Consider the following 12,500-nt stretch of genomic DNA (forward strand, 5'->3'; position numbering starts at 1 on the left):
GATCCGGGTGGAGGAGGAGAAAAGAAAGGCGCAAGCGAAACGAAAGAGCAAAAGGAAAATGAAGACTAAACAAGGAATAGAAGAGAGGTAGAAATGTAAAACAACCAGTTAGGATACGAACAGGAGTAGAATGTAATATTACGAACAGAGAATGACATCGCAAATAAATCGAAGAGGCAGGAAAGGAAATAAAGGGAATGAACCAGAAGTGAGAGAGAAAAAAAGAGGAGGAAAGAGAAAAAAGAATAAGAGGGAAGAGTTGTGAATGGGAAGAATGCAAAGAGCAAAGCAATTTTAGGACAAGGCAACGAAGGAAAGAGCAAGAATATCGGAAATAGGCTTGAGAGAAGAGAGTGAGAGAGAGGCGGCGTGAAAGGAGGGGAATAGAGAAGCAAGGACGAAGAGGGTAAGAGTGAAAGGCGAGGGGAAAAGGGGAAAGATAAAAGTTAAGAGACAAGAAGGGATTTAGAGGATAGCAAAGATAAACTACATATAGGTGCAAGGGAAGGGGAGATGAGGAAGAAGAAAAGCAGAGGGGAGGAGAGAGAGGAGAAAGAGGAGAGAGAAGAGAAAGGGAGAATAAGACAGAAAGAGAGATAAGAAAAAGAAAAAAAAATGTTAAGGTAAACTGACGACAGGATAGACAAAGAAAACAATGAAAAATAAAATAGAAGTACAGAAACAAAGTGAAAGTATAACACACACACACATGTATGTATTTGTACATATATATATATATATATATATATATATATATGTATATGTGTATACATATTATATATATATAGTATGTATATATGTATTTGTATATAATATATATGTGTGTGTATATAAATTTGCAATGCAGCGATTAAAACAAACAAAACAGAAACCACAAAATGACAAAGAAGGATGTATGTAAGAAAATAAAAGGAAGCGAAGATAGAAGACGGGAAATGAAACATGAAATAATTCGGCTGAATCTGATAAAATGGAACCAAAATTATATAAATCAACGGATGTATAAAAGACAAAGCACAAAAAACACGAAAACAAATGATTATGAGAAATAATTATTTATAAAAAAATGGACCTCAAAGGATGAATAAAACAACAATAAGATAGAGAAATACGCACCGCCACAAAGCCTCCAACATAAATCTGATTGTAGTTTCTTAACGAAGATGAAGATGACAAAAAGATAAAATTAGAGGATCAATGGCGATAAAATTAGATAACGCAGTAATGTAATTTAATCTAGTAATTTTATTACTACAGTTTTTTTTTGTTTTTTTTTTTTTTAAGGATACAAGTGATAGATTAACATTGTGCAGGGATTGAATTGTGATTATATTGGATAATTGGATTGCAATGATTATCATGATAATGTCACCAACACGACGACCATCACCACACCATCAAAAACAATAACAACAATAATGACAATGAAAAAAAGAGAACCTTAACAAAAAAACAGAAACACAACGATGAAGCAAATTAATAATAGCAAAAAAAAAAAACAAAAAAACAATTGTACAAAGGATCAAAAATGCTAAACAATAATAAAAGAAGAGAAGAAGACATACACCCCAAAAAACACATACACAACTTTCTTATTCTGTCCGCTTAGAATGCAGAATGCCGAGGCTGTCACCAGGTGGCGTTAGCAAAGTGTCGAAACGTCGAAAGTCGAAACCGGGATTTGAACCCGAGTCATTTGCTTCACGATTCGGTTTCGCTGGTGTGTGTGTGTGTGCAAATGGTAATGGTAGTGATGGTGATGGTGACACTGGAAAATGATGATAATGATAGTGGTGATTCGAGGATGAAGAAAGATGGGGGTTGTAGCAAGTATTTGTGGATGGAAGGGATGTCTCAGATCCATGTCTGCTTATTGGAACTTATGGATAAGAATATACGCTACACAATGTACTTGACGTAGCACTACAAATAATCTTATATGCCAAGCGAAGGGGCCGGGCAACAGAAGACGATTCATGCACACACACGCGCAGGCACGCACACACAAACACACACACACACACACAAATATATATATTTATATACATACAGGAAAAAAAAAAAAATGTTTCATAGATTACACTGTTTAAATTGTATTCTTATTTTATGTGGTCAACTGAGAGAGAACATTTCATAAAGGTTTTATTATGACATATGGTACTCATAAAAAAAGTTGATTCCTCTCAAATTCAGATAAAAAATACCAATTAATTAACTGAAATAATAGATCAATAAAGAAATGCCAGATGCTTCAACTGCATCGAAATGTATTAATGTGCCTCACTAATTCTTCGTCAGAATCTGATTATTATGTATATGATACCCACTTTTATTTATTTATTATTTTTTTATTTTTTTTTATCTTACAAAAAAAGGCTCTATATTGCTTTTCCCGTTTATGAATTTGCCAACAAAATGGAAAATATTTACTACTCGGGAAATCTGACTTATGTTAAGCCACCGTCGATTTTTCAGAGATATCAGGTCTTTTTCTTGCGCTGCTGAATAGTGTGCATTGATAAACAAGTTCTCCTGCAGCTTTGTTTGACGGAAGTTCGTTGGGCAAACATTTCGACATCCTCTAATATTAAACAAAAATCGGGTGCTCAGGAGAAAATGGGACCAGCTATTATCGTTCGAGTCTAATGAAAAATTCCCTTGTAACGATGACCTTGATAGAATAAAATAAAAATCGATCGATAAAACAAAACAGAAAAAAAAAATGAATTGATAAGAGATCGGTGTTGTACAGCGTGGCGGTAAAGATATGCTGGATGTTTAACCTTCCAAACCTTTACGTTTCTCTAACAAGAATATTAGGCTTGTTTATATTCCTGAGGCTCTTAAAACTTTGTAATAAGATTAACGTCAGTGCTAAATTCAAATAATAATTAATAATGCACTCGGCATCAAGTCTGTTAACGCAAAACCAAAAGTCAAATCCAAATAAACCATTTCCCCAAGAACTTCACATCTCTCCAAGCCACGGAACAAGCTTCGACAATTTCCCTTAAAATTGCGCTCATCTGTACAAAGACGCGGGACTGTAACAGCAGCCATCACCGAGACAAATACACACACTGTCCTTGCCATTACAAAGACAGGTCACGCTTTAGTTAGCCGTTGCCGAGACATGAGCATTGTGGCAACCATTACACGTACACCCACCATCACGGATTCACTACACATACACACAAAGAGGGGGGGGGGGGTTGAAGAGGTTACAGAGGGAGAGGGGGTTGGGTTGTGTGTTTGAAGAGGGTCAAGAGGGTAGGAGATAGGAGGTAGGGTTGTGGGGAGGTTAAGGGAGGTGGGCAGGGAAAATGAAAGGGGGGAGGGAGGGAAGGAAAGGAGGAGGAGGAGGAGGAGGAGGGGGGGGGGAGGAGGAGGAGCAGGGGGAGAGGGAGAGGAGGAGGAGGGGGAGGAGGAGCACGCGCAAACAGTGACTGCTTGAGGATGCACCACACACAACCAGGTACCAACAGAAAGGTCCAGGAACAGAAGTCGTCACACAATTTTCATGAGAAACTGGCCACGGGGACGCAAGTCAGAATCCGATTTGGAAAAAAAAAGATCCTTATGTTCCATTTACGTGTTTCTGTCCTGCAAATCGCGAAGTTACAGAATTTCAAATCCGTAAAAAAAAAATATATATATATATATATATTTTAAAATTTCATGGCCCATAAACGGCTTCATCATTTCGTTGTCATGAGACTTTATTTTTATTAACACAGTCTGTCATTTATTATTAGTGTAGATTCACGGCCAGTTGAGTGTGAGTGCAGAATATTTCAACAAAATGCTCAAATAACACTGTAACCACTCTGTATATCAAATAAAATCGGATATTGGTGTCCAGGTATAATTTAATATTCATAGTGTAGAATTTAGCTGGCCGGTGTTGCCAAAGGATTAAAAGGACGGGAGAGGAGAGCGAGAGCCGACCGGTGTCAACGCGGGTCCTTCACTTCCTCAAAATATAAAGATGAATATGTAAATAAAGATTTGAAACAATCCAAATAAGAAGTACGTATTCTGTCTATATTCTTGTGTGCGTGTGTGGTTGTTATCTGCTGAAAATGCTGAATTCTTGGGTAAAAGCTTTATGGCAAAATTCTACATGAAAGTGGATTTAGAAAATGTAGATATCCGCGTTTTATATTTGCTCTGGGTATGGATTGGGTTTATGTCCATAAAGCCAAGTAGGTGATTTTAGTCAAAAGCTAAATATCGATATATGTTTTCACACACACACACACACACACACACACACACACACACACACACACACACACACACACACACACACACACACACACACACACAAAACCCCCAACCCTCTCCTCGTTCCCTCCCTTGGAACACTTTGACAAGGTTGTCTGTCCTCATTGGCAAACACACGAACCACAGTGAGATTATGGCAAAAAAAAAAAAATGGCCACATACCCTGCCATCATTGATTTTGGCAGGGGGACAGGCCACTTACCTTGACGTCTCATCTGGAGAGGGGAAGGGGGATAGATAGATAGATGGGCGAGGGCTGGGGCAGAATACCTCGGATGGATAGGTGAAAGGGTAAAACGAGACATTTGGAGGAATATTAGCGATGAACAGGAGGTGGGCGTGATTAAAGATACTGCCCGATGGGTTTCATTAAGGGAAGGGGCATATATTATTAGATTAAAGAATGAACTTATGGACCATACCGCAGAGGGGAGAAAGGGGGAGAGAGGGAAGAGAGTGTAACTTTCCCCTGTGGTGATTTGGGCCGTTAGTCAAGGAATTATTTCATTATCTTGGTAATTTCTTGTCGGGTTTTCTTTTTTTTTTTTTTTATAGGTTATATTTATATGCCTCATTTCATATTTGTGTTTTTTATCATTCATTTACTTTGGTCTTTACTTTTATATATCCTCCGTTTTTTTTTTTTGTTGTAATTTCCCCTTCGTGGTTATTGCTGATTAACTTTATAGTATGATTACACTCTCTTCAGGCGTAGTAATCGTCAATGTTATTATTCCCTTTGAATTGCTCAATTTACTCCCGATGCTGTTGAGGGTTTTAAAAATACCACAACGCGGAAGTAACAAATAAAACTGCTCATGTCACGCAAAAAGTAAAAGAAGTAGCACATTCTTTTACCCAAAGATAATTACAGATTGTTAAAGGATCGCCTTATATGGCCCCCACGGAATACACGTACCCTGTTACCCTAACACCTCTGGGAAGGATAAAAAAAAGTCACGCACCAGAACCTGTCAGACGTCTGCTAAAGTTGTGCGATGGAGATCATGACGTAATTGATGTATGGTACACCTTCTGACGCGTGGCTAACGGATGACCACGTTAATTGAACGATGAGTGCGCGTGAATCTCCCCCCCCCCCCACCCCTCCCCCTTCTGTTTTCCAGCGCGCGAGCCAAACGTGGGGAGAGTTGAGACCGTGGGTGAGAGCGTAATAATAATAGCTGTATCGATTCTATTTGATATTCTACGCCTTGCACGTTTATAAAAGCCACGGTCAGCGGATCTATACCAGCCCTATGACCCCTTGTTTTATTCTTCGTGTTAATAAATAATACGAATTACGTTATATGATATATATCAACCGTGCAGTGTTGCGACCAAACTCCTGGAGACTCGTCCCTCTTTTTAAATATAAATACAATATAGTTTCATTGGCAACCGCGGTGGCGAAGAGAGCCAGAACGTGCCTGGAGTTCTCTTAGTAGTACTGCAAGAGGTCAGGGTCTCGACCGGACCGTGAACAGCTTCTCGGGGTATTCAATCTCTCTCTCCCTCGGCGAAATTCCATTAGTGTACGGCATTGCGGTTCCTCCTTTGTCTCCTCTTAACAACCTCCTTTTCGCAAACTTAAGCTTGGGATTATCTTCAGCTCCGTTTTCTCTCTCGCGAACAGGAGAAAAAAAATGGAAGACAGGGATATTTTTTTCTATATAGGGAAAGGCTACGGCTCACATGATCATTGAGAGTCAGGGTGGATAATTGTATGTGCGTGGTTGTGTGTGTGGGTGTGCGTGCGTGCGTGTTTGTATGTGTGTATGTGTGTGTGTGTTTGTGTGTGTGTGTGTTGTGTGTGTGTGTGTGTTGTGTGTGTGTGTGTGTGTGTGTGTTTGTGTGTGTGTGTGTGTGTGTAAGTGTAAGTGTGTGTGTGTAAGTGTAAGTGTGTGTGTGTAAGTGTAAGTGTGTGTGTGTAAGTGTAAGTGTGTGTGTGTAAGTGTAAGTGTGTGTGTGTAAGTGTAAGTGTGTGTGTGTAAGTGTAAGTGTGTGTGTGTAAGTGTAAGTGTGTGTGTGTAAGTGTAAGTGTGTGTGTGTAAGTGTAAGTGTGTGTGTGTAAGTGTAAGTGTGTGTGTGTAAGTGTAAGTGTGTGTGTGTAAGTGTAAGTGTGTGTGTGTAAGTGTAAGTGTGTGTGTGTAAGTGTAAGTGTGTGTGTGTAAGTGTAAGTGTGTGTGTGTAAGTGTAAGTGTGTGTGTGTAAGTGTAAGTGTGTGTGTGTAAGTGTAAGTGTGTGTGTGTAAGTGTAAGTGTGTGTGTGTAAGTGTAAGTGTGTGTGTGTAAGTGTAAGTGTGTGTGTGTAAGTGTAAGTGTGTGTGTGTAAGTGTAAGTGTGTGTGTGTAAGTGTAAGTGTGTGTGTGTAAGTGTAAGTGTGTGTGTGTAAGTGTAAGTGTGTGTGTGTAAGTGTAAGTGTGTGTGTGTAAGTGTAAGTGTGTGTGTGTAAGTGTAAGTGTGTGTGTGTAAGTGTAAGTGTGTGTGTGTAAGTGTAAGTGTGTGTGTGTAAGTGTAAGTGTGTGTGTGTAAGTGTAAGTGTGTGTGTGTAAGTGTAAGTGTGTGTGTAAGTGTAAGTGTGTGTGTGTAAGTGTAAGTGTGTGTGTGTAAGTGTAAGTGTGTGTGTGTAAGTGTAAGTGTGTGTGTGTAAGTGTAAGTGTGTGTGTGTAAGTGTAAGTGTGTGTGTGTAAGTGTAAGTGTGTGTGTGTAAGTGTAAGTGTGTGTGTGTAAGTGTAAGTGTGTGTGTGTAAGTGTAAGTGTGTGTGTGTAAGTGTAAGTGTGTGTGTGTAAGTGTAAGTGTGTGTGTGTAAGTGTAAGTGTGTGTGTGTAAGTGTAAGTGTGTGTGTGTAAGTGTAAGTGTGTGTGTGTAAGTGTAAGTGTGTGTGTGTAAGTGTAAGTGTGTGTGTGTAAGTGTAAGTGTGTGTGTGTAAGTGTAAGTGTGTGTGTGTAAGTGTAAGTGTGTGTGTGTAAGTGTAAGTGTGTGTGTGTAAGTGTAAGTGTGTGTGTGTAAGTGTAAGTGTGTGTGTGTAAGTGTAAGTGTGTGTGTGTAAGTGTAAGTGTGTGTGTAAGTGTGTAAGTGCGCGTGCGCGTCGTGTTCATATGCATATATATATATTATTTATGTAACTTCTCAATTCTCATAGCTTCACACATCGATTTTTTCAATTCTTTTAACAAAAATCATTGCATACGTGTCTGTACACCTGTCATTCATTTTATTCATTTACAGAATAATTGCTTTTCCCTCCCGTTCCCCGGAGAATTTTCCTTTCTCAAGGATTTCGAGACGAGATGCTTTCACGACGCCCGCTCCAACGGCCGCTCGCCCACGGAAATCAGTTGTTTTCGTTCAGGGTTTGCGCTCGTAAATATTGACACGCGGGGTGATATAGTGATGGTCATAAATCAGGCATTAATTAGTCGTTGCCCGGGCACTGCCATGGACGCCGGACACATGATTTACTGGCCAGGACACTTGGCGTTCTTATGGCACCCTGGAAGTTCCCTTCCCCCTCCCTCCTCCTACTTCCCCTTCTTCCCCTTCGTTACTTCCATTCGTCCCACCTCGTTCCCCTTCTTTACTTCCCCTCATCCTCGTCTTTTCCTCCTTCCCCCTCTTTCTCTTCCATTACCTCCTTCCTCATTCTTTTCTTCCCCTCGTTCCTTCATTCCATCCACTTGTATCTCCTCCTCTTCCCCACGTTCTTTCTTCCCGTCCCTTTATCCGCCTCTTCCCCTTCCCCTCGTTCGTCCTCTCCCCTTCCCCACCCTTCCACCATATTCTTCTCTTCTTCTTGGGTTCAAGCACCTTCACCCCCTCCCCAGCCACCCCCACTATCCCCTTTTCCACCTTGGATCTCAAAACCTCCCTCCTCCACCATTTCCCTCAACGCCACTCCCCATCTCCACTTCAATCTCGAACTCTCTCCCCACCGCCCCTATCCCCATCACCCCCCCCTCTTCTATCCCCCATCTCCCACACTACCATCTCAATCTCGAACTCCCTTCCCCTCCCTTCCCCTATCCCTCCTTCTTCCTCTCCCTCCCTCTTCCTCTCTCTCCCTCTCCCTCTCCCTCCCTTCCTCTCTCCCTCGCTCCTTCCCCAACCCCCCCCCCCATCCCTTCCTTCCTTTCCCCTCACCCCCCCCCTCCCTCCCGCCGAAAGCATAATTCACTACATGACACAAACAATCCATTAATATTCGGAAGTCAGTCTCCGCGTCGCCGGGAACATCTTGGGAGAGAAAAGGAGGAGCAAAGTACGTCGGTGTATCCTCATCCTCCTCCGTCTCCTTCCCTTTCTCCTTCCCTTTCTCCTTCTCCTTCTTCTTCTTCTTCTTATTATTATTATTATTATTATTATTATTATTATTATTATTATTATTACTATTATTATTATTATTATTCCTCTTCTTCATCTTCTTCTTCTTCTTCTACTTCTTCTTCTGCTGCTTCTTCTGCTTCTTCTTCTTCTTCTTTTTTTTCTTCTTCTTCTTCTTCATCTTCTTCACCTTCTGCTTCTTCCTCTTCCTCTTCCTCTTCTTCTTCTTCTTCTTCTTCTTTTCATTCTTCTCCGTCTTTTTCGTCTTTGTCATTCTTCTCCGTCTCTTCCCTTTCCTCCTCTTCCTCATCCTCATCCCTTTTCTCCTCATTTGCTACTTCTTCCTTTCTTCTCCTTCTTCTTCTTCTTCTTCTTCTTCTTCTTCTTCTTCTTCTTCTTCTTCTTCTTCTTCTTCTTCTTCTTCTTCTTCTTCTTCTTCTTCCATCTTCTTCCTTCTTCTTCCACCTTCTTCCTTCTTCTTCCACCTTCTTCCTTCTTCTTCTTCCTTCTTCTTCCTTCTTTTTCCTCCTTCTTCTTTCTCATTCTTCTCTTCCTCCTCGCCCTTTCTCTCTATCTATTTGATTATCTAGATAACCACCTATCTATTTACCTTCTACCCATATATCTATATCCATATATCTGCATCCCTATCTATCTGTCTGTCTGTACATCTATCTGTTTGTCCTCCTGACCTGCCTATCTATCCATCTATCTACCTGTCCATCTGATCTGCCTATATCTATCTATATCTCTCTCTTTCTCCATCTATCTATATCTCTCTCCTTCTCCATCTATCTTTCTCTTCCCTCTTTTCTCGATCTGTCCCCATGTCCCCAATCGCGAAGACCATCACGCGGCATTGTCACTCGCCGAGAATTTTCTGCACATCTCTGGAAAGGTCGTGTTGCGCGAAAGATTTTAATCTCACACGCTTGTATTGAGAGAGAAAATGCCCGCTGTGACCTCGGCTCGTTGAAGCCTTGAATTTTTTTTCTTCTGTATTTGAGTTCATAACTAGGAATGAAGTTCTTTTGTTGTATTTTATTTATTTATTTGAATATTTATTTATAATTTTTATCGGGGGTTTTCTTCTTCTAAGTTTGGGCGGGGGAGGGGGAGGTAGAAGAACAGGAACTGGGGTAGTGTGATTAGGATGTGGAACACGTGCTGATAGGCCTATGCAGCGATTCAGAGTTCGATATTAAAATCTCGCCCGCATTCTCCGGCAAGATCGAAAATTCCGCTGGCAAAGACGACAAAAATCCACATTTTTTTTCTTTTTTTAGAAGCGCTAGTTAATTAAAAACAAAAGAAAAAAAAAACCGTTTTTATCTTTTACCTCGTCCAAATGTCTACACTGCGTTGATGACAGATCTTAATCATAAGAAAGACGACTCGAGAACAGAAGCGTTGGGGTAAGTAGTTCTCCAGGCACGTAAAATGTCAGTCACATGCGCAGGCGCCGGTATGCGAGGGCCGTAAGTGCATTTGCGCAACGAAAAAGGAGAAAAATATAACAGAAAGTGTCAGCGCGATGTGTTGTGGGTTTGCAAATGCGTATGCTTGCGTTGCCGTTGTAGTGCGTGTATGTATGTATGTGTGTGTGTGTCTTAAGTTTGCTGATATTGGTTTGTATGTGATTTTCAGCGTGTCTCTTGCGACTGCGATGCGGTTCAATATTAAAAGTCTAACAAGAAGCAGAATGTGCGTTGGTTAACGACTATTTAATGCGCAGTACCATAGGAGTTTTATTTACCCCCACATTTTTTTTGTTTTCATTTTTCGTGGGCCTGTATTTTGACCCATGTGGCATGATTTTCTCGATTACTTTTCCAATATTAATCTTTTCTGTGCCCGTAGAATATATATATTTTTATCTGACGCATTTTGGGAGTGCATTTTTTAACATTTTATTTTCCATGTAACCAATATATTTATATATATTCTTTTTTTTTTCCTTTTTGATACCTGTAAGTTGGAAGATCTGCTTGCCCATTAGATTTTAGTGAGAGATCAGCTTCCCTAGAATGTTAGTGCGGCCCATGTTTTAAAAGTGAATAAGAATAGGCAGAGCTTCGCCACTTAAGCATAGCCTCCACACTTAGAAATCCTTAGAGCTCAACGGGATAGCGAAGATATGCCCTGGACTGTGGCAGTGAGTGAGTGTGTGTGTGTGTGTGTGTGTGTGTGTGTGTGTGTGTGTGTGTGTGTGTGTGTGTGTGTGTGTGTGTGTGTGTGTGTGTGTTCTTTGGTGTTCACACTAAGAGAATTCTGTGGCTTGGTGGCACTGTGATCGTATACATTTGCAATCAGTCCATGTTATAGTCTGCAGCTCTGTGGTTTTGTACCCTACACAAGGTTATTTTTTCCGCACGGTATGGGGCTGACTTCGGCTAGAGTTTCGAATATAATAGATAACAATAATAATAATAATATCAATAGTCCTTCAACTTTGATTGTTTATTTCGATTACGATAGGCACAATCATAACATGAAGATCCATCTGACATAAAAAAAAAAACAGTTAATCACTTCAATATAATGCAACTTTCCATCGTGTTTAAAAGAATATTCAATTTCTATTTCCTTTTCTTCTGCAAGCTTCACTGCCGAACTCTGTCCCCATACACGTCCCATTGTTTAAATGTCTGCACAGAAAAGATGGGGTCCATATCCTGCCGTGTATGATTATAGCTATCATTAATAATTATATATAATATCCCTGGGCCCTTATATTATGACGCAATAAAGGCCCTGTTCCTATGTAGAGTTAATTAGACCTTATTTCTATGACCTCTATATTATTATTTTTTTTTTCCTGAGTGGTCATAGGCTTCACACATACATAGAGAGAGAGTATATACTTCAGTGTTTAGGGGTGTATCTCTTTGCTGCTAAACATTAGGTTGTATAGCAGCCCAGTTTAGAATTTTATCACGTTTTGTAACCTGCTTGCTTTAACAGAGATAACGAGCATGAAGTATGGTACATAGATTTTATTTGAATTAATCGTACATTCTCATTTGTGTAATGATTTTTTTTTATTCATATATTCCTATCACTATTATTTTGAAATCAGTACATTCATTAAAAAGAATATTCCATTTGCCCATTTTTTTATTTATTATTTTTTTCATTATTATTATTATTACTATCACTCATGCTGCCAAATGCTGCAAACTTTTTTTCCCATAAGTAGCAACTAAGAATATGTTGAATGACCTCATAACATATATGGCATTTCTTCTTGTATTGCAGACATAACGATCTATGGCTGACGACAATAAAGGGTAGGGACCATTATGCCATACTGATTTAACTTTTTTTTTTCATTTAATTTCTTTATCGGTAATTACCTTTGCATTTTGCATCGATACTAACTTCCTATAAATATATCCAGAGTTTCCGCATCCATTAATGATCATTATTATTATTATTTTTATTTATTTTTTGAATATATACATATATAATTTTTTTCTCTCTCTCCTTGGCGAATGCAGTTCTAGCTTGCCCCTGATCATTGATAACATTAGCATTGGATTTAAATACGCTATTTAGATACAATTTTTAGGAAAAGACTTCATCTATGGTCATGAGTCTTGTTTAGTTTACCCTTTTAGCGAGCCTAGTTGGCGTAGTGCGCCCGACCAGCTCTGTTCCTAAACCTCTTTCTTAATCTTCTTTCTTGTTTCAATGCTCTACCGTTTATTACCCATTCTTCCATGTAACCATCTTCGCTTCACTGAGTTCTTCTTCAAATTCCTCTTCCTCGTATTCTTCTTTTTTTAATATATTATTCGATTTATCAAATGTTTTTTCTTTTCTCGCTCCTTCTTCCTGTTGTATTTTTTTTTTTTTTTTCCCCCATTCGTTCCTTAATTCCAGTTTTT

The 12,500-nt window shown here is 39.6% G+C and overlaps 1 protein-coding gene across 9 annotated transcripts in view; it reads left to right on the plus strand.

Moving 5' to 3' along the window:
- LOC125033670 (innexin inx2-like) overlaps nt 1-12,500 on the plus strand; it is a 400,069-nt gene that overhangs the window by 176,386 nt on the left and 211,183 nt on the right. For 4 of the 9 annotated variants that reach the window (XM_047625434.1, XM_047625416.1, XM_047625425.1 and 1 more), the window contains exon 2: nt 11,869-11,900. The exons of 4 other annotated variants lie outside the window; for them this stretch is intronic. In XM_047625434.1, coding sequence (XP_047481390.1) covers nt 11,881-11,900 — 20 coding nt within the window. In that variant the 5' untranslated portion in view covers nt 11,869-11,880. Of the gene's footprint in view, nt 1-11,865; nt 11,901-12,500 lie in introns of those variants that run through there. One more of the 9 variants, XM_047625390.1, reaches the window with a different exon arrangement.

This window comes from Penaeus chinensis, chromosome 2, assembly GCF_019202785.1.
Source record: "Penaeus chinensis breed Huanghai No. 1 chromosome 2, ASM1920278v2, whole genome shotgun sequence".
In the NCBI taxonomy this organism is placed as follows: Eukaryota; Metazoa; Arthropoda; class Malacostraca; order Decapoda; family Penaeidae; genus Penaeus; species Penaeus chinensis.